The sequence below is a fragment of the Arachis hypogaea genome, chromosome 18, assembly GCF_003086295.3.
Source record: "Arachis hypogaea cultivar Tifrunner chromosome 18, arahy.Tifrunner.gnm2.J5K5, whole genome shotgun sequence".
Taxonomy (NCBI): domain Eukaryota; kingdom Viridiplantae; phylum Streptophyta; class Magnoliopsida; order Fabales; family Fabaceae; genus Arachis; species Arachis hypogaea.
In genome coordinates this window covers 2527299-2548486 of record NC_092053.1, presented here as the reverse complement: position 1 = coordinate 2548486, position 21188 = coordinate 2527299, and the positions used below count along the sequence as shown (strand labels likewise).

General features: G+C 40.5%; 4 protein-coding genes and 1 non-coding gene across 5 annotated transcripts; 3 read left to right on the top strand and 2 right to left on the bottom strand.

The window, feature by feature from the left end:
• The first annotated feature begins 97 nt into the window (after positions 1-97).
• Positions 98-3806, top strand: LOC112772696 (serine/threonine-protein kinase-like protein ACR4). Its single transcript, XM_025817673.3, has one exon. The coding sequence runs from the start codon at positions 776-778 to the stop codon at positions 3548-3550; it is 2775 nt and encodes a 924-aa protein (XP_025673458.1). The 5' UTR covers positions 98-775; the 3' UTR covers positions 3551-3806.
• A 93-nt stretch (positions 3807-3899) lies between these two features.
• On the bottom strand, positions 3900-3971 carry TRNAT-UGU (transfer RNA threonine (anticodon UGU)). Its single transcript has one exon. It is a non-coding gene; the product is annotated as a tRNA-Thr (tRNA).
• A 237-nt stretch (positions 3972-4208) lies between these two features.
• On the bottom strand, positions 4209-6690 carry LOC112772348 (protein FAR1-RELATED SEQUENCE 6). The gene is made up of 3 exons (XM_025817282.3): positions 6442-6690; positions 5269-5834; positions 4209-4749 (listed from the first exon to the last, which is right to left on the bottom strand). Coding segments are annotated over exons 1-3 (762 nt in total). The 5' UTR covers positions 6443-6690; the 3' UTR covers positions 4209-4554.
• Positions 6691-9638: 2948 nt separating this feature from the next.
• LOC140181707 (uncharacterized) lies at positions 9639-10685 on the top strand. The gene is made up of 2 exons (XM_072226004.1): positions 9639-10081; positions 10175-10685. Exons 1-2 carry the CDS (start codon positions 9639-9641, stop codon positions 10683-10685), a joined length of 954 nt encoding a protein of 317 aa, XP_072082105.1.
• A 6428-nt stretch (positions 10686-17113) lies between these two features.
• LOC140181706 (uncharacterized) lies at positions 17114-17572 on the top strand. Its single transcript, XM_072226003.1, has one exon. It carries the CDS (start codon positions 17114-17116, stop codon positions 17570-17572), a length of 459 nt encoding a protein of 152 aa, XP_072082104.1.
• The last annotated feature ends 3616 nt before the right edge of the window (positions 17573-21188 follow it).

Sequence of the window (21188 nt, the reverse complement as noted above, 5' to 3'; positions counted from 1 at the left end):
TTAATGTGGGTTTGGGTATTTGCATACTCTTATGTTGTGCATGAAAGTATAAAACTGAAGTCAGCAGTAATAATCAAAGGCAAAACTAAATGGATGAAAATGCAATAAGTTTCTCATTTAATGCTTTCACCTAAACTTCCCCTATTTTCAGAACTAGCAGTTCTGTCTCATTTAATGCTTACCTTTAACTCCTCCTTCTCCTTTTTTATTTCCTCTCTCTCTCTCTTTCTGTTCTAGCTTGCACTGTAACAACACCACTACCTTGCTGACACCTTCAACAATTCATATATTTCTCTCTCTTCATTCTTTCTTTTTGAAAATTTTCAAACAGTTCACACTTCAAAGCTCTATATCATCATCAAATCCATACATCAAAATAGTAATGCTGTTTTGAGTAAGAGTTTCTGTCACCTTCTACAACAAGGTAAATGCACCATGGCTTTTGTTCTTGTTAGGTCTAACTCTCTAATCAAACCATCAAACAAGCATTGAATTTTCGTTTCCAATCATTGAAAAAAAAAAAACTATGGACAAGAGATCCATCTAGCAAAGCTCCTGCATGTCTTCTTTGGCCACCAGAAATATTATGATTTTAAAAACCATATTGCAATGCTAGTTATCCATTAGAATTGTGGAAAAATATTCATGGGGTAATGGTGTTCTTCCTAAGGGCTATTTCAGCTGGGTTTCTTGCTGTGCAGTCAATAGCTATTTATATTAGTGCAAAAAGATTCCACCTTTATTTTCTGTATAAGATAACTAGTGTCTGGGTTTCATGGGGTTCTCTTCATCACAATTCTTCATTGGATTTCTTCTTGAGCTTGTGGTTTTGGCATGCCTATGGTTGCAAGTTTCAAGCTTTGGCTCCATGTCTTCTGTGGCAGCCTCCTTTGGTGACAAACATGTTGTTTGTGGACTGAAACCAGATGGGTCTCATACTGTGACCTGTAATGGAACAAACTCAGCCATAATTCATGAAACACCAGCTCAATTCCAGTTCCTTGGTCTAACTGGTGGCGATGGCTTTGTGTGTGGGATTCTAATGAGTTCTAAGCAACCTTATTGTTGGGGTAGAAATCGTTTTATTACAAAAAAAATTGATGTGTCACAACCTTTGGTTAAAGGAGCTCAGTACCTAGAAATCAGTGCTGGGGATAACCATCTTTGTGGATTGAGGAAACCGTTGATTTGGGGAAAAACAGAAAGGAAAAATTCAATTGTTGATTGTTGGGGCTTCAACATGACCCGTACCTATGTGTTTGATGGAATAATTCAATCAATCTCAGCTGGCTCTGGTTTCAACTGTGGCTTGTTTTCTCAAAACAGGACTGCATTCTGTTGGGCTAATCATTATGCTAATAGTCTAGCAATTCTTGCGGTTCCTCGTGGCAAGAGATTCCGGAAGATTGCTGCTGGTGGGAATCATGTGTGTGGAATCCTAGAAGGGGTGAATTCTAGGACTGTTTGTTGGGGAAGGAGCTTGGACGAAATGCCGGTGAAAATGGCGAAAATCACATCGATACATGCAGATGCAGGACAAGGCCTAGGTAATGTTTTATTGCCTCCAAATGAGTCCATGATCTCTATAGTAGGAGGAAAGTTCCATGCCTGCGGCATTAAGACCAATGGTCTTGGAGTCATTTGCTGGGGCTATACCTATGGCCAAGGAACACCACCAAGTGGGACTAAAATAACTGATATTGCTGCTGGTGACTATTTCAATTGTGCAAATCTTGCTGAGAAATCTAATCAGATTCTTTGTTGGGGTGTTGGATACTCTAACTCTCTTCCAAAGCCAGCTGTGTTGCCAGGGAAGTGCAATTCCAATTCATGTCCTCCAGGTTCCTATGAAATGGAGCAGCATAAGGATAAGGGTGTTTGCAATTCATCAAATGCTCACTTTTGTGTTCCTTGCAGTGGTGCTTGTCCTTATGAAATGTATCAGACAAGTCCTTGCAATTTGACATCTGATAGGATATGTGAATATAACTGCTCTGCTTGTGTCTCACCTCAGTGCTTCTCCAATTGCTCCCCTTCTTCTCTCGGTTCTCCTCCCACCGGGAGTAGCAAAGATGAAAGATTCTGGTCTCTCCAGGTGCCGGTTGTTGTTGCGGAGATAGCTTTCGCAATTTTCATGGTTAGTATTCTATCTACAACTGCAGTTTTGTATGTTAGGTACAAGCTTAGAGATTGTCAGTGTTCAGCAACAAGGTCATCAAAGGTGAAGAAACATAATGTGAGTTCTTCTTCACTTCAAAAGGAGAATAGTAAGACTCGTCCGGAGATTCGGAAGGCTAAGAAGTTTAACTATGAAGAACTTGAAAGGGCAACTAGTGGATTCAAAGAAGAATATATAGTGGGGAAGGGAAGCTTTTCATGTGTGTTCAAGGGTGTTCTGAAAGATGGAACTGTTGTTGCTGTCAAAAGAGCCATAAGAGCACAGAAGAGTTCCAATGAGCTACAAACAGAACTTGACTTGCTCTCAAGGTTGAACCATGCACATTTGCTCAGTCTCCTAGGATATTGTGAAGAAGGAGGAGAGATAATTCTTGTTTATGAGTTCATGGCTCATGGTTCTTTGCACCAACACCTCCATGGCCAAAACAAGGAGTTAAAAGAACAGCTTGATTGGATCAGAAGGGTAACAATCGCGGTCCAAGCAGCGCGAGGAATAGAGTATCTCCATGGCTATGCTTGCCCTCCTGTGATTCATAGGGACATCAAGTCTTCAAACATTCTCATTGATGAAGAACACAATGCAAGAGTGGCTGATTTCGGTTTATCATTACTTGGCCCTGCAGATAGCAGCACCCCACTTGCTGAGCTACCTGCCGGAACACTCGGCTATCTTGATCCCGAGTACTATAGGCTTCATTATCTCACAACAAAATCCGATGTCTACAGCTTCGGTGTCCTACTTTTGGAACTCCTAAGTGGTAGAAAAGCCATTGACATGCAATATGATGAAGGGAACATAGTTCAATGGGCAAAGCCTCTAATCAAATCAGGGGATATTGCTGCAATCCTTGACCCGGTTCTGAAACCTCCTCCTGATCTTGCAGCCTTGAAAAAGGTTGCAATTGTGGCTTGCAAGAGTGTGAGAATGAGAGGGAGGGATAGGCCTTCAATGGACAAAATAACAACAACTTTGGAGCATTCTCTTGCAAGGTTAATGGGTAGCCCTTGTACTGAACAACCAATTTTGCCAACTGAGGTAGTTTTGGGAAGTAGCAGATTGCACATGAAATCATCTCAGAGGTCTTCAAACAGGTCAGAAATCGATGTTGGAGAGAACGAGGATCAGAGGTATGAGTTTAGAGCACCTTCATGGATAACATTCCCAAGTGTGACTTCTTCTCAGAGGATAAAGTCATCAAGCTCAGAGGCTGAGGTTGATGTGAAGAATAATAATGGTAATGTTTGTGAAGGGAAGATCATAAACATTGGTAATAACAATGTTGGAAGTGGTGGTGATGTTTTGAAGAGTCTTGAGGAAGAGATTGGTCCTGCTTCTCCCCAAGAAAGGTTGTTCTTGCAGCATAACTTCTAACGTTGATAACATGGGAACTTTTGTGTTTTTAGTTGAGTTTTCATGATATGAATGCAACTCTTAACTTGAGTATTGACATTTTTTTTCTATTTATGGATAGTTGTGGTTCAGAATTTTAGCAGGGATATCATTTTCTTTTCATGCAACTATAGTTGGGATGTAGTAGTAGACTAGTACTATCGTGTTAATGCAACTATCATCATAATTTATTTATTGTAAAGCTTGTCATCCGTGTTTAATGAATGACAATTTAACATTTTTGGCGTCATTTCATTTCTTCTGAGTTTGCCTTAAATGCAGGTTGACAATCTCTGCATGCTTGAATAATGAAAAATATAAAAAAAAAAGTTGCCCCCACGCAGGATCGAACTACGGACCTTCAGTTTACAAGACTGACGCTCTACCACTGAGCTATAGGGGCACTTTGCTTAACTCTTGGATTCTTTGATATATAAATAAAATTAATACTTACGAACCGCACAAATCAAATATGAGAAAATGCTGAGAAGACAGAAATAATAAGACCCGAAGTAGGTAACGAAACCCAATTGATGAAGCCTTGGCTACAAAAGAAACCATGGATATTTGGTCAGGGCATTCTGTACAGAATAAACGTATTATTTAAATGCTATACAAAGAAGGTAGGCTTGAATCAAAATTTACAAAATCAACAATGGAGTAAATTCTATCAAGGCATTTGAATGCCTGTTATGGGTCATAATATTGTTAGAACAACTACACAAGAATGGACTCAAAAGGACCTGTACATTGACTGAACTGGTTTCTTCTACCAACTTAAGTATCACACCATATAAAGTTGTCCAATGAATTCCATTGAACTTGAAAAACTAATCTACCAAATGAACCTAATGCTAAATGGAGCATATGCCTTGGTCAGCAAATATACTTCTTGCATGATTTTTCCTAGTAGCACCTTCAACACTGGTCATTGATTGTGTTTCATCCGGTGAAATACCTCAAATACTAGAAATTAATAGTTGAACCTATCTATGACGCTGTTGTTCTTCAGCTTCAATCTCCTTCACATTGCCTACTATGTGCTGTATTTTCTTTGAAAGACTATTATTATGCTCCTCAATGTGTTCAAATAACAATTCAAGTTGCCTTTTATAAGCTGCACACCGTTTTTTCTCTATAGCCAATTGCTGAGATAGTTCTCGAATTTTATCATGTTCATTCTGAAAATTGCAAAAGAAAAAAACAGAGGTAAGTAAGTGGAGAAAAACCAAATACGAGTATCAGAGATTATTCAAAAGATCACTTAAGTTTCTTCATAGGACATGGTTTAACGGAGAAAAACAAATGCATCTATAAGAGCCTTTTTCCTTTTTCCTTTTTCCTTTTTCCTTTTTCCTTTTTCTTTTTAATAAAAGACAAGTTTAGCTTATTACTAATAGTACTACAAATATTCTTAATTTTTGCATCTTTGTAAAACTATATTTTCACTCTGAAAACATGAAGTACTTTAGAAAGAATCAAGCTTGTATTTGGGAATGTTCACTCAAAAGTAATTTTGGGTCAATCGTGTAAAGGCATAAGATGGGAACTTCATTAGTATTAACTGCTGAATTCAAACTCGCGAGGGCTGCGCAGATAGTTGATAGCACTGTTCCAGATGCAATCTTTCTATCAGGCATAGACCAAGAACTCACATATTATCATATACATATTTCAGTAAAGGAAGAAGATTAACTCACCGGATATTGTTCATAAATGCAATCCCTTCTGCCTTTTCCAGGTGTCAAAGGGTGTGTGTGCTCCTTTACAAACTTTGTGACAACCCATTTACCGGAACTAACTTTCCTCACCAAAATCATTGCCCTGCAACCAACCCTTGTCTCTGCCCTTTGCCTTACAATTTTTTCACGCTTATCGGGCATTCTGTAACCCTCTTTGTTGCAAACAAGAGCACGTCCAATTGCAGAACCATCACGCCTTGACCGTGAGAGCTTACTTACACGTATGACAAATCCAACACGCGTGGCATATGCATTATAAAATGCATGCGCTGTTGCTTCCGAATCAAACTCCTGACCCACGTATGGCTCATCAGCTGACACAACCGATACAGCAGGAATTCCTGAGGGGATTGTGTCCCCTCCAGAAGAATCTTGTGTTATATTACCATCTTGATCTTGTTTGTAAGCTGGATCAAAGGAACTGCTAGCAATTTTATCTTCATCAGCAAAGCTACTGCTAACTTCTCCTATGGTAGCATGTGCTATTGTCTCACCATTAATGGAGCCATCAATCCCGAGCTCCACTGCAGCACAAACAAATAAGTTGTAGTTCATGCAAAACAGCCATTAATGAAGCTTTGTACCAGAAAACAGTATTGTCCTCAAAACAATGTAGTTCATGCAAAGGGGTTCTAACATATTCTCAGCTCAGGCCACAATCAAGCAAAGCCCAATATCACTAAACACAAGTTAGGCCATTGCGTTAATAATAATTAAATACTAATTAAAAAATAATCATTACTCGTTCAGCAAAAAATATCACTAACCAGTAACCACAAGTTCAAACGGAATCCAAAACTCTCAGCTTAAGTCAAACGACTCATTAATTGCGTAAAACTCAAATGAGAAAAGTATATCGATCACAAATTCATAGATGTACATACTGCAATTCAACACAAAAAAGAAAGGACCCAGGTTTCAGCTATTTAGCTCATTCCCAAAAGAACTCTATGATGAGATGGAAAGTAAGGGTGCATGCTACATCGCTTGTAATTCAAAGCCAAATGAACTAGGAAGACAGTTATTTAACGAACCAGAAGAAAGAGGAAAACCCTAAAATTGAATAATCGAATTGTTCAATTGAGTTGAAGGAGCTGAAAGAGGGAAAAATGGAAATGGAGTTAAGCTTACTGAAAATTGAGAACGACGCGAATTCGATTGTCGTAGGAAGCGTCCTTGATTGTGAGAATTATGCTCTGTGTGTGAGGGCGCGCGTGTGTTCCGTGCAGTTGCAGAGAGAGAGAGAGAGAGAGAGAGAGAAGATTCAGAACAGAACAGAAGGGAGGAGAGGGATTCGGTATGGAAAGGCGCATGGAGGTTCAAGCGCACCTCACATGTCATCACCCCATTGGCTACTCTCCTTGCTATGCCAAAAATAAAAGTCAACTTTTTCATTTGTTAAATCTTAAATTTTATGATATTTTTATATTATTATTGTTAGTCTATGGTGATATTTTGGTTGATTTAGTATATATTAAAATCAATTATTAATATAAAATATATATTAAACAAGACATATATTTATAAATAAAAGTATATAATAATTAATTCTGATTTTGTTGTATAATATTTTTATTTATACTTTTCTAACCATTTACTTTTCATTTTTTTTGTCATTTACTTGTTTAATTATTTATCTGAGTCTTATTATTGTTTTTTGGTCAATTATTTTGACTTTTTGTCCAATCCATTTGATTTGGTCCTCTTCTTGGACCATCACAATAAACTCACCAGTGAATTGGGCTTCTGTTGTGTGCCTAGCTCAGATATTTTTCTACGGTAGACATTTCTATTGGGCCGCCAGTATCTTTGGGCTCTTCACTTTGGAACTATAAATTAAATACAACTATTGGGCCTGTAACCCTCTGTTAACCCAAAAATAAATGCAACTATTCACCTACAGTCATATATCTAGTCACTTGGAGTATAGGGAATAACATTGAAAGCAAATGCATTATGAGACAAATCCAAAGATTCAAGATTTGAAAGCCTTGAAAAGTGAGCTTCAGATATCAAACCATGCAATAGTTATCTCTCAAAGGAGAGCAGCTTTCTCTCTCAAGGAGAGTCAAGTAGAACTCTGGTTCTATCCTTGTGAGGTTTAGCTTCATCAAAATTTTACTTTTCATTCCCAATTTTTCATTTGTGTCATTAACACTATTTATCATTCAACCAAAACCCAAATATCAACCCCCAATCTACACTTATACAAACAAACACTAGCCACTCCTTTTCAAGATAACTCAACCACCAGAATTTTCATCTGCTAACCATTCACATGGAATCCCACAGCAACCTGTAATATCACGAAGAAGGGTCAACAAGCCAACAAGGAATCATAGCAAAAGCAACATATCGACTACAACAGATTGAAGGAATGACCGTCACAATCAATAAGAAAGAAAAGAAGGAATACAGAGAAAATTACATCAATTTAGTGGGTAAAATAGTAGCAGATAGAGAAATTAGCTTTAAGGCAAGCAAAAATGCACTTCTGGGCATCTGGGGGAACCAGAGGACATCTTCATCTCTGAGGTAGGAAAGAGCAAACTTCTAGTGAGCTTCAGGGACCAGAGAAGAGGGGTGCAAATTCTCAAAGGGGGACCTTGGTGTGTCAAAGGCCACCTCCTTAACCTGCAACTATGGGGGCAAAATGCAGCCATTTATGAAGTTAGTCACGAGTTTATGGAGTTTTGGGTACAAATACATGGAGTTCCTCTGGAATACATGGAAAGGGAAACCGCAGAAACTATTGGCAATATGCTAGGAGTAGTGGTGGAAGTGGAGGATCCAAAAAGAGGGAATGTCTTTGTCAGAACCTTCCTAAGAGTAAGAGTAGCTATAAATATTTCAAATCCCCTCCCTACAGGCTTCTGGATGACTAGAGAAGAACGACCAAAAACATGGATAGAGTTCAAATATGAAAGGCTTCAAGATTGCTACTGCCTGAGATGCGGTATCATAGGACATGGAAAGAAGGAATGCAAAAAGGAGATGGCAATGGCAAACTGGGATCCTCTGAGACCCAGATATGAGCCCGGGTTAGGAGTAAACCCTGTTAGAGCAAATTTCAACAGAGGCACGAGGAAGAACAAAGAAGAAAACTCAGAAGGACAAGAGGTGGAAGAAAGAGCACGTGGAGAACACGATCACAATACAGAGAGTGAAAGCAGGCATTCAGAAAATAGCAGAGTAGGTGAATCCAAAAATAAACATCAACGGTCAGAGAAGGAGGGATTTGCGGGAGAAAAGGAAACTGAAAGACTGAGAGTGATGGGGGAAGAGAAGAATGACGGCGAAATCCCTGAAAAAACGGGGAAAGAAAAAGGAGAGAGAAACGAGGATAATCAGAATGGAGAAGGAGGAAAAGATTCTGACGAAAGAAAAGATACTGACAAAGGAAACGACATCATAGAGGAACTTGGGAACCTTCTACAAAACCTAGTGGAAAAAGGAAGGACCAAGCGTATGGGCCAACATGAAACAAGCCCAAAACAAAAAGAGACTGAATATCAAGAAATGAGGAATGAGAACCAGGTGGGCCTGCCCATGAAGAAAAACTTGGACAGCCAAAAAGAAAGTACAAACCACAAACCAAAAAACTCCAAGGAGGTTCAAAACAGCAACAGGGTGGACCTCTGTAACAACGGACTGAGCATGATGGAAAAGGAAGGAAGCGATGAGTGTCAATCCAAGGCCCCTACTATACATCAGCTTTTATTAGCAAGATGGGGAAAAGGAAGAGAAGAGGATGAAGAAGAAAGCAGAAAGAAGACGCAGGATATTGGAGAACATAAGAGCTGCTGGAAAGTCAGAGAAAAGCAGGAAAAGAAGCCAAAAGGTAACAGCAAAATAGAAACCCAAATATATAACTCCACAATAGGCGAGAGATACATTGTGGAATTTCCGGAGGAAGAGGGGGAGGAAGAAGAAAACAAGGAGAAGAAGAACACAACAGAACCTTGGGAACTAGAACTAGCATAAAGCATCAAGGCCAGACTAAAGCTCAAAAGGAAGAGGGAAGGAGAAGACCAAATGCTGATAGAATATGACAATCAGGAAGGTGCAACGGAAGAAGAAGAGATGAGCAGCTGTAGCAAGAAAGGGAGAACACAAGGGAAAGAAGTCATGGGAGCAGAGATAAGAAAGATACAGCAATCAGAAGGAGAGGACAACAATCAAATGATGGCTGAGGAGGCGGGCCTTACCATGCCCCACCCTCAGCCATGACCATCTTAAGCTGGAACTGTTAGGGGTTGGCGGTGCCTGCGGCAGTTTCGGAACTAAGAATTCTGTGCAAACAGATAAGGCCGACCATAGTATTTTTAATGGAAACTAAGGCTAGGGAGAAATGTATTAGAAGCATTAAGAAAAAGCTCAAATTTACTAATTGCTTTACTGTGGAACCCCGGGGTTTGTCCGGGGGCCTCTGTTTATTTTGGAATGATAGTATCGATCTTGACGTCTACTCTTGGTCCCAAAATCTTATTGCTACTAATATTGATGACAGGAAAGGTAACAAATGGAAGTGTAAATTTATATATGGAAGTCTGAAATTCGCTCAAAGAAGGCTGCTTTGGAAGGAAATGGCTGAAAACCAAGATAGTGAGTTAATACCACAGCTGTTTATCAGGGATTTCAATGATATCATTTGCCAAGACGAAAAAGAAGGTCTTCATCCCAAACCAAGCAGTCAAATGGTCGACTTCAGAAACTTCATTGATGCCAATTATCTCATGGATTTGGAGTTGAAAGGTGGACAAATCACTTGGTTTAGCAACCCAAGACAAGGCTTTATCACCAAGGAAAGAATTGATCGCAGCTTAGCAAACTGAAAATGGAGGCTTATCTATCAACATGCCAGGTTAGAAACTAGACCAGCTATAAGCTCAGACCACTGCGCACTTGTTCTTACTCTAGAGCCGAAGAAGAAATGCCCAAGATATTTCAAGTATGAAGTTCATTGGGAAGATCACCGAGAATGCAAAGAAGTGGTTAAAAGAGGCTGGAATAGAAGCGCAAGAGAAATAAACAAATGGGAAAACTTGATAGAGAGAATGGAAAGCTGTAAAAAGGAGCTCAAAAGTTGGAGCAGGAGAAACTTTACTAAAGCTGACAGGGAAATAGCAAAACTACAGGAAGAACTCCAAAACCTCCAAAACTCAAGCTTAACCGAGCAGCGGCAGGAACTGTCGCAGAACATCAAGAAGAGGATAGAACAATTATGGAAACAAGAAGAGAAGTATTGGGGTCAGAGATCAAGACTCAAATGGTTAAAATGGGGAGATAGCAACACAGCTTTTTTTCTTGCCACAACTCTGCAAAGAAGGGATATAAATAAACTTGAGAGAATAAAGGACAGCAGTGGAAACTAGGTGACCAACAGTTCAACCATAATGAGAATGATAGAAGAATATTTCTCCAACTTGTTCACTAAATCTGTAAGAGAAGGTGTAGATCAATGCATCCAAAAAGTGCCAAAAAGAGTAACACAGGAGATGAATGATGAGCTCACAAGAGAGGTAGATGAAGAAAAAGTAAGAGAGGCTGTCTTCAGCTTGGGAGGCCTCAAAGCCCCGGGGCCAGACGGGTTGAACGGAATGTTTTTTCAAAGCCACTGGGAGGTGGTTAAGGAAGATTTAGTTGCAGTGGTTAGAGATTTTTTTGAAAACGAAAAGATCCATCCAGACATAAGTGAAACCACGGTGGTGCTCGTGCCCAAGGTCAACAGACCAGAAAATCTCAATCAACTGAGAACTATTAGCTGTTGCAACTTCATCTATAAAGTTATTTCCAAGATTTTGGTAAAGAGACTTAAAAACATGCTTAACGACATTGTCTCACCTATCCAAAGTGTGTTTGTGAGCAACAGGCTCATCCAAGACAACATCATAATTGTACAAGAAATATACCATAGCTTGGAAAAAAGAAAAAGCAATGGGGCAGAGAATATGGCGATTAAGCTCGACATGAATAAAGCTTATGACCGAATGGAGTGGGATTTTATTGAGTCGGTACTGAAGGCCTTTGGGTTTCATCCAAAATGGGTCAAGCTTGTTATGGAGTGCATCACTACAACATCCTACCGGATTAAAGTAAATGGTGCTCTCTCAAAAAAAATCATTCCTAGTAGAGGACTTAGACAAGGGGACCCTTTATCACCTTACTTGTTCATACTAGCGGCGGAAGTCCTAACTATTTTGATGAAAGAAGCACAAGAGCAGGGAAGAATTAAAGGATTTAAGATAGCACCAACGGCACCTACACTCACATACCTTCTATTTGCAGACGATTGTATTATTTTGGCTGAAGCAAATGTGGAGGAGGCATACCAAATTATTTCCATCCTGAACCAATACACCGAGGCATCAGGGCAAAAAATAAACTTACAGAAATCAGGGATCACATTTGGCAAGCAAGTGGCATTACAAGCTAGAGTGGACATAGAGGAGATTTTGAGCATGAGCACATGGGACAATCCGGACAAATATTTGGGGTTACCGGCTCATTGGGGGAGATCAAAGAGCAAAGCTTTGGCTTGGTTAGAAGAGAGAGTAATGAACAAACTGGAAGTATGGAAAGAAAATTTACTCAACCAAGCGGGAAAAGAAACCCTCATCAAATTAGTGGTTCAAGCCATTTCGGTCTATGCTATGAATGTGGTCTTATTTCCCAAAGGCTTCTGTAGAAAATTAAGTGCCAAAGTTGCAAAGTTCTGGTGGAGTTCTAATAATAAGGTCTCTAGTATTCATTGGAGAAGCTGGAGGAAGATTTGTGAAAGCAAAAAAGAGGGAGGCTTAGGTTTCAAAGATTTTCAACAACAAAATCTAGCCCTTTTGGCAAAACAGTCATGGAGGATTTTACAAGAACCAGAGGCAATTTGGGTTAAAATTATCAAAGTCGTTTATTTCCCAAGGGAATGCTTTTGGGAGGCGAAAGTAAAAGATGGTTTGTCCTGGGTATTGAAAAGCATCATACAAGGGAGAGATTTCTTGAGAAGGAAAGGAAAGTGAATGGTTGGTAATGGTAGAACTATTAATATTTGGGAGGATTCCTGGGTTTACGGCATGGGGAGGATTTTCAGAGAGAGAAATCAAGAGGTAAACGTAGTGGAAGAGCTGATAAAACAAGGAGAAGGGTGGGACGAAGTAAAGATCAAAAGGATATTCCCGACTGATATAGCTATCAAGATTCTCAGAACCCCGATAAGCTTAATTGACAGAGAGGATAGTCTAAAATGGCCGTATAAGTCGGACGGATGCTACTCGGTAAAGACGGGATACCATGCTGTTAGAGAGGAGGATAACGAACATAATCTTAATACACCATCAACAAGTGGAGAGGACAAGGAGGTGTGGACAGAAATCTGGAAACTTCATGTACCACAGAAGATTAAAATGTTCATGTGGAAGGCGGTTCAGAATATCCTACCAGTGGGGCCAATCTATTTAGAAAAAAACTCACAAGGAATCCCATATGCTTTATTTGCAATGAGAATGTTGAAACTACAGAACATACCCTCTTACTATGTCCATGGACTAGGGCAGCCTGGTTTGGGTCTCAATGCCAACTCAGTCAATCAACAGAAACTGTCTCTACTTTTGAAAACTGGTTTCTTAAGAATGTCAGGAAAATTAGAGCAGACAAGGACAAGAATCAGGATATAATGATCGCTAAAATTGCTTATTTCTGTTGGAAACTATGGAAAACAAGAAACAGAACTTATTTTCAAAATATAGCAGTCAATCCTAAGACTACAATTGAAAGAGCCAGTGCAATGGAGAAGGAATATACGGCAGCAACAAAGGAGGAGCAACAAACAGCAACAAACACAAACATGGCAAAAAAATGGAAAGCAGCTACCTGAAAGCCACCACCAGGGGAGTGGATCAAGGCCAATGTGGATGCAGCTTTTAACTGCAACTCAGGAGAAGGAGCAACAGCAACAATGATCAGAGACAATAGGGGGAGACTCCTCATGGGGGCTACGAACAGAATCAAGGCAAGCTCCGCCCTAACAGCAGAGGCAACAGCAATTAGAAATGCAGTCATCCTAGCAAGAAATCTTAGATTAAATAAAATTTTAATAGAGTCGGATAACCTTCTCATGGTACAAGCTCTGAAATCAAATAACATAGGAGGCGAAGCAGAACCCATTTTAAGAGATATTTTAGAATGGATGAAGGAAGTAGAGAACTGTGGTCTTACCTGGACACCAAGGGAGGGGAATCAACTGGCTCACAAGGCGACAGCAATGGAAGTGGAACGAAAGCTTGAGAGAAATTGGACTGGGAACCCCCCTACTCCGATACAGGACATTCTTCAAAAGGAGGCTCGGCTAGCTAGCAGGATAGGAGCGAACACTTCTGTGGGTTGGATGCAAGCTACAAACACAATTGAACAGCAGACAAATAACGGAAAGCATACTACATCGGGGCTTCGAGGAAGAAAGTCACAAACCAATCAAGGAAGCTTCACGAGGGATCAAATTGAAATGAAAGTTACAAGAGAGGATCAGCAGAGCAATGCAGGGAATCAGAGTCAGAGTGCAGGCCAGATCGCACTTAAATTTGGAGCAGTAGGTACGCCCGTTCTCGAGACGGCTCTCTCTGCCTTGGATTTAAGAGGCAGCTCTACAGCACAAGGCAATGAAGCCCAACAGAACCACCTTGAGCTAAGAAGAAGGGGAAACACAGGCGAAGCAGCACGGCGCGTACTCGATTGCAATTGAAATCCAAAAGCTCCCATAGGACATGAAAGTGGCGCCATATACCATGCAATGGAGAACATTGCAAGTTCAGCAGTTTCCTTTCTATTCAATTAGAGCACGGCTTCAGCTTTTGTTGTGGAATCGGGGCGGATCTCTCCAAACCGGGTTTTTCTTCAGGCCTTTGGCCCAGACAAAAAAAAAGAGTATAGGAAATGGAGCGGAGGTAGATATTTGGGAAGACAATTGGGTGGCAGGGATAGGAAAATTGGGAAGAGGCGGAGCAGGAGATATTAGAAAGGTGAGTGAGCTGATTAGAGAAGGGGAGGGTTGGGATAGGAACAAGATTAAAGAATTTTTTTTATGGAAGCGTAGCTGAACTAATAACTAAGACTCCTATTAGCCTGATCAACAAGAAGGATTACTTTGTTTGGCAGCACAGAAAGGATGGACAGTACACTGTGAGAACCGGTTATCATGTCGCTAAGCAGAAGAAGGATTCGAAGGAAGAGGGAATAATCTGCAAGGCTTCGACTAGTCAGGATTGGAGGGAGGTTTGGGAAGCTATTTGGAGACTACCGGTGCCTCAAAAGGTTAGAATTTTTCTATGCAAAGCAGTGCATAGAATTTTGCCAGCAAACACGAATCTGCATTAGCGGAGAATTACAACGACACCCACATGCAGCATATGCCAGAAAGAGGATGAAACAATTGAACATGCGCTATTATTGTGTCCGTGGACTAGAGCAGTGTGGTTCGGATCCAGTATTCAAATTGTTCCTACGGCCTATAATGTAAGATCTTTTGGAGAATGGATAATGGATAAAATCATAAGAATAAAGACTGAATCAGGGAGTGAACAAGAGAAAACTTTATGCAAGCTCGGATGTGTTTGTTGGTGCATTTGGAAAGCAAGGAACCACCATATATTCCAGCAAACAGAAATCAGCCCACAAAAAGTAATAATTCAATCAGAATATCTAACAGCAAAATTTCATAAGGCAACATAGGAATCCAGTAAAGCAAACACTCCATATACAGGCAGGGGCGGTGTGAGAAAAAGAATTACCTGGAGACCGCCGCCAAAGAATAGGTTGAAAGTGAACACAGACGTAGCTTTCCACAGGGATACCAGTACAGCAGCTCTAGCAGCGGTAGTAAGGGACTGGCAAGGAAAAGTCATCACTGAGACAATAGCAACATTCAAGACAATATCACCATTAATAGCGGAAGCTCAAGCATACAGAGAAGCACTCATACTTATTAAGAATCTTCAGATACCCAATTGCATAATTGAAACTGACAGCTTACCTCTTGTTAAGGCAATCAAGGCTAAAACGCCCATAGCAGAAGCAGATGCAATCATTCGAGATATTCTCCAACTGCTGGAAGAGGCTCCAGATGTGGGAGCTACCTGGACTCCAAGGGATGGCAACAAATTAGCTCACCAACTGGCAGCGATGGCAGCGGGGAATAATCTTGGGAGATAGTGGACAATGAACCCACCTACTCAAGTAAGGAATACAATCAGATCAGAAGCAAGTCTCGCAACAATTCATCATATTCAAGATATACAGAATCAAGTAATACAGAATCTAGCCAAAAACAATTCCGATTCAACCACCCATCAAGAATTGCAAATAGAAGAGAGGTTACCTGGAGGGGTGGAAACAGAAACCCGAGACAAGCCAGCAGCGAAAATCAAGGAGCAGCATCGCGCCAAAGCAATGCACCTACCCACCAACGACAGCCACAAGAAAGTCTTCGATGGAGCAGATAAGGACCGAGGAGGAGGCGCAGTCGATCGGGCAAAGATTCAGAATGCAGTATGCTGGAGAGGGGGTAGCGATCGTCAACCCAAGGATTCGACGGAGGTTGCATGGCAGATCCGACTGAAGGCTATGGAAGGAGGAGCAGCGCACAAAACGGAATTTGGAGGGAGGAAAGGGGACGCAGATCAGGATGGGACACCCATAGTGAGGCGCAGCAATGGCCTACTTTAGCACGAAACCCTCAGGATTAGGGATGACATAGGCAATAGGAGAGGAGGAGCTCGGAATCACGAACATGCATCATCGCTGAAGGAGGAGAACACAACGCTGGATAGCTCGCTGTGAAGGAGGGAGAAGACCAGGCTGAGGCGTTGAGGGTCAGGTTGTATCCGGGTCGGGCACGGGTCAAGGTTGGTTGCGGGTCTCTTAGCTTCAGGTGCCTTGGGCCGGGTTGTTTGGCTGGCCCAAGGCCACGTCCAAAAAAAAAACTTGCTACTTTTTTTTCTTTTATTCTTTTCTTTTTTTGACGCGACATCCAAGTCCATAACAAATGCAACTATTCACCTACAGTTATATAGTCACTTGTTTAGGCAATAAATTTTAACTTGCTTCTTTTTTTTTTCTTTTTCTTTTAGACACCACATCAGAACAAACCAAACCAAACAAACAAACCCAATCTTTAATAAGTTTCTAAAAAAGACAACCTGAAAGGAAAACTTCATACATCCCGGGTAACATTGAGGAAGCGGACCAGTTCCATTAGAGCAAGAAACAGTTACGAAACAATAAAGGTGAATACGGAGGAGAGACAACAAAGATAACTAGAGAGGAGGACTGGATGGTGGAGAAGATTGCTTTCATTGGAGCCAACGGAAGGACCAGGACTTACGCCGACCTGGTGATGCATGGAAGCGCTGAACCATACTTCAATTTTGAGGATTCCAGTGAGGAGGGGGATTCTTCGGAGAGTGATTCCAATAAAGAGAACTAGGAGGACAGGGTGGAGGAGTTAGAGATGAGTCAATTTTAAAGGGAGGCTCTAAGGAGATGCAGGAAGGAGGAGAGAGCTATTCGGTCTATATCTGCAAAGAGGCTCCAAAATGGCACTATAAGCATCCTTGTCAACAAGGCAAAGAAGAAGAGGCTGGAGGGACATTGGAAGCATGTCCTCATTGTTAAGTTGCTGGGACGTAGAATTTCATACGCGGTGATGAAACGCAGACTAGACACAATGTGGGATAAGATGGGAGGTATAGATCTGATCGACCTGGGAAACTAGTTTTTCATGGTCAGATAATACAACCAAGAAGATTTCAACCATATTATGGAATGGGGGTCATGGTTAATGTTCAATCACTACCTCACGATCACGAGATGGGTGCCAGACTTTAATCCATTCGGAACAGAAATTAATAAGATAGCGGCATGGGTAAGGCTTCCTAATATCCCTATTGAGTATTATGATAAGAGGTTCCTTGGTACTGTTGGGGATCATATTGAAAAGACTCTTAAGGTGGATATGAATACTGCGAATCAGTTAAGAGGTAACTTTGTGTGTCAATGCGTGGAGCTGGACCTAAGCAGGCCTCTAAATGCCAAATACATGGTGAGTGAGAAGAATTATCATGTAGAATACGAAGGATTCCATATGATTTGTTTCTCATGTGGAAGGTTCGGGCATGTCAAGGACGGATGCATCGAAAAGAATAGTGTAAAACACAATAATGGGGAAGGAAGCTTAGGGATTACTCCAGCCATGGAGGGTCAAGGAGAAGGAAACTAGCAACAACGGAGTGACCAGAGCAAGGGAAGTGGAAGAGACAAGGGTAAAAAAGTCTTGTCTACCCAACAAGAGTTTGGTGAATGGATGGTGGTTCAAAAACAAAGGAAGTAAAAAAAAATCAACAGTGAAGGACACGACAGAAAAGGAAGATAATGGTGCTAAGCGCAAGGCAGACAAGATCATGGCAAAGAATGTGGCTGAAAGCACAAGATACGAGGTTTTGACCGATCTTGGAAATAATGAGCGTAACGTTGAAAATCAAGGCAATATTAACAAACGCAGGAGCTTAAGGAGATCCCTCAGAATCAAGCCAAAACTTTTTTGTTTGGAAGTGACATGAGGAAAGCTAAAGCCATGGCAGCCCAAAACAGGACCCAAATCCAGAACCCTCATACAACCCAAACCATGATGAACACCCCACAGATCCTTAAGAATAACCCAACTCCCCAATAGCCCCTTATCATATCCCCCACACAAGCTGCCCATAATGTTCTGACCCACACTGCACAAAAATCACTCATGGCCCAAGATAAACTCCAGTCATACCCAAGTGAATCAAACGCTTTGACACATGATGAACTAGAACCATATAATCTCAGCCTCTATCCTTCCCTTTCCATAAAAACAATTCCCCTCATGAGTCGATGGAAGAGACCAAAACACCCCAACCCAACATGGATGTTGTCATGGAAACGGAACCATCGGACCCAGGTGAGCTAATCTTCTTAGATATGAGATTGATGACATTTCTACACAAGGAACAGCTGTGGTGGCAGCCTGGAGAGACAAGAAAGTCTTTGGAGGGGAAGACGTTCACATGGACTGATCAAGTCTAGATGCATAGTCATATGGTTTTCTTGCTGATCACAGGAGCGGTAGCTTCAAATTTTTATTCTTATCATATTATAATCATACTCTCATGGAATGCTAGGGGGCAGCGAGCCCAAAGTTTGCCAATATTATTAGAGAATACTATAGACAATACAATCCTCATGTTGTAGCGATCCAAGAGACTCGTTGCAGTGGACAGGTGGTGGACAAGTCTATTAGAAATTATGGGTTTCAGTTCTCCTTAAGCATTGATGCTAATGGATTTTGGGAAAGGATTTGGCTCTTATGGAATAATGCTAATTTAAGAATTCAGGAGATAGGCATACATGATCAGGCACTTCATATCTCCATTGAGAATGGGAGAGATAGATGGCTTCTTACAGTAGTTTATTCTCATCCACCGATTTGGCCCAAACAAGGTGGTCCAGAGACTGAATGGAAATGTGTGAACTTATAGATTTAGGTTTCTATGGCACGAGGTTTACCCAAAGGAGACCTATTTGGCAGTGGAATGAACGTATCTTTAAAAGGCTTGATAGAGCTATATGTAACCAGCAATGAAAATTTAAGTTTCACAATGCAATGGTGGAAATGTTGCCGCGTATCAAATCTGACCACCACCCTATTTTCATCAAGTCCAATGGTGTGCAACAAGATGTAAAATCCAAACCCTTCAGGTTTGAATTCATGTGAAAGTTGCATAATGATTTCCAACCATTCCTAACCTAACATTGGTCGAAGCATATACCGTTATCTCAAGTCATTCCTTCTTTTGTTGAAAAATTAAAAGGTTGGAATTGTAAGGTCTTTGGACATCTTTTTAAGCAAAAAAGGCCATCCTCAATAGACTCAGAGGCATCCAATAGTCTCCGAGTTATGGTCATAGCAATTTTCTTGACAATTTGAAGAGTAATCTGAATAGAGAGTTGGAGGAGATTCTTGATAGAGAATTACTCTCTTGGTTACAAAAATCAAGAGAAAATTGGCTTGTTTAAGGTGATCGTAACACCCGATACTTTTACACAAAAGCCATCATGGAGAAGGCGGAACAAAATTCTGAAACTTAGGATTGCTTATGGAATATGGATAGAGGATCATAATGCTCTGAAGGCCTATATGTGCAGTTATTTTAAGAAGCTTTTTGAAGACCCGATGACCAACCAGGATTGTCAACTAAACACCATCAATTTCTACCCTGAATTGGATAGTAACGCATCTAATAGCCTCTTTCAAGTGGTGAATAAAGATGATGTGAAAAATGCCATATTTTCGATGGGTTTATTAAAAGCTCCTGGTGAAGATGGATTACCTGCTGGTTTCTATAAGAAAAATTGGCAAGTCACTGAAAAATCTGTTATTAGCTTTGTGAAAACAATCTAGAGTAACCCCGAAGGTATAAAGGATGTCAATAATACCCTTTTAACTCTTATTCTCAAAATTGAGTACCCATAATTTGTGCCTAATTTAGACCCATAACCTTGTGTAATGTGACATATAAAATGGTAACAAAAATCCTTGCCAACAAAATTAAACCTCTCCTTAATGAAAGAATATCTCCTTCTCAATCCCGCTTTGTACCCGGTAGACAGATTCATGATAACATTATTATTGCACAGGAAATAATACATTCCATGAAAAGGATCAAAACTAGAAAAGGGTTCATGAAAGTAAAGATCGACTTGAAAAAGGCGTATGACCACCTTAACTTGATTTTTATAGAGCAAAAGCCTAAAAGAATTCTCTCTCCCTCCCAACATTATGGAGATAATTATGCATTGTGTCAAATTTTCTAGCTTCCAAGTTCTTTGAAAAAGAGAAACCACTGAGAAGTTCTGGCCTACGTGTGGCATCAGGCAAGGGGATCTTCTGTCCCCTTATATCTTTGTCATCTGTATGGACAGACTATTTCATATGATAGAAGATTTGGTTCAAGGTGGTGAATGGGTTCCTTTTAGAATTGGGATGGATGGTCCAAGAATCTCACACTTAATGTTCGATGATAATTTGATGCTTTTTGTGGAGGCCAGTATGAGGTAAATGGAGGTTATTCGCGACTACCTTGATAGATTCTACAGAGCCTCTGGTCAAATAGTCAATTCCGGGAAGACAACTATCTTTTTCTCGAAAGGGGTTGTGAACAATAGTAAAATAGCCATTACAGCGATAGGAGAATTTTCAGGTAACTAAAGAAGTAGGAAGATATTTGGGAGTCTATTTTTTAGAAGAAAGATGCAGAATTAAAAGGTATAAACATATTATTGACAAGGTTAAGAACAAGCTTAGTGGCTGGAAGCAAAAGAGTTTATTCATGGCTGGAAGAGCTATTCTAGTCCAGACAGCTATTACGCCTATCGCTAATTTTGTTATGCAGCACAGTAAAGTTTCAAAAACCATATGTAGCAGCATCGAAAGTGCCCAACGCAAGTTTATATGGGGCTCAGATGAAAACATCTGAAAAGCCAATCTTATTAAGTGGGACACTCTTTGTCTCCCCAAAGAGGTTGAGAATTGGGAATGAAGAAGTTGGAGGTGATGAACACAATTTTTCTTACCAAAATTGGTTGGAATTTGCTTATTAAGCATCATACCCTTTGGACTGATGTTCTTTGGCACAAATATGATAACAAAACCCCTAGCAACATGAATCATTCTCTGCTAAGATGTTATGATCTGTGGAGAGCACTTGCTCGAATGTGGGATACCTTAAAATATGGCATCATGCACAATGTTAACAATGACAGACTAATAAAATTTTAAAAAGATGACTGGTTTAATGTGAGAGGAC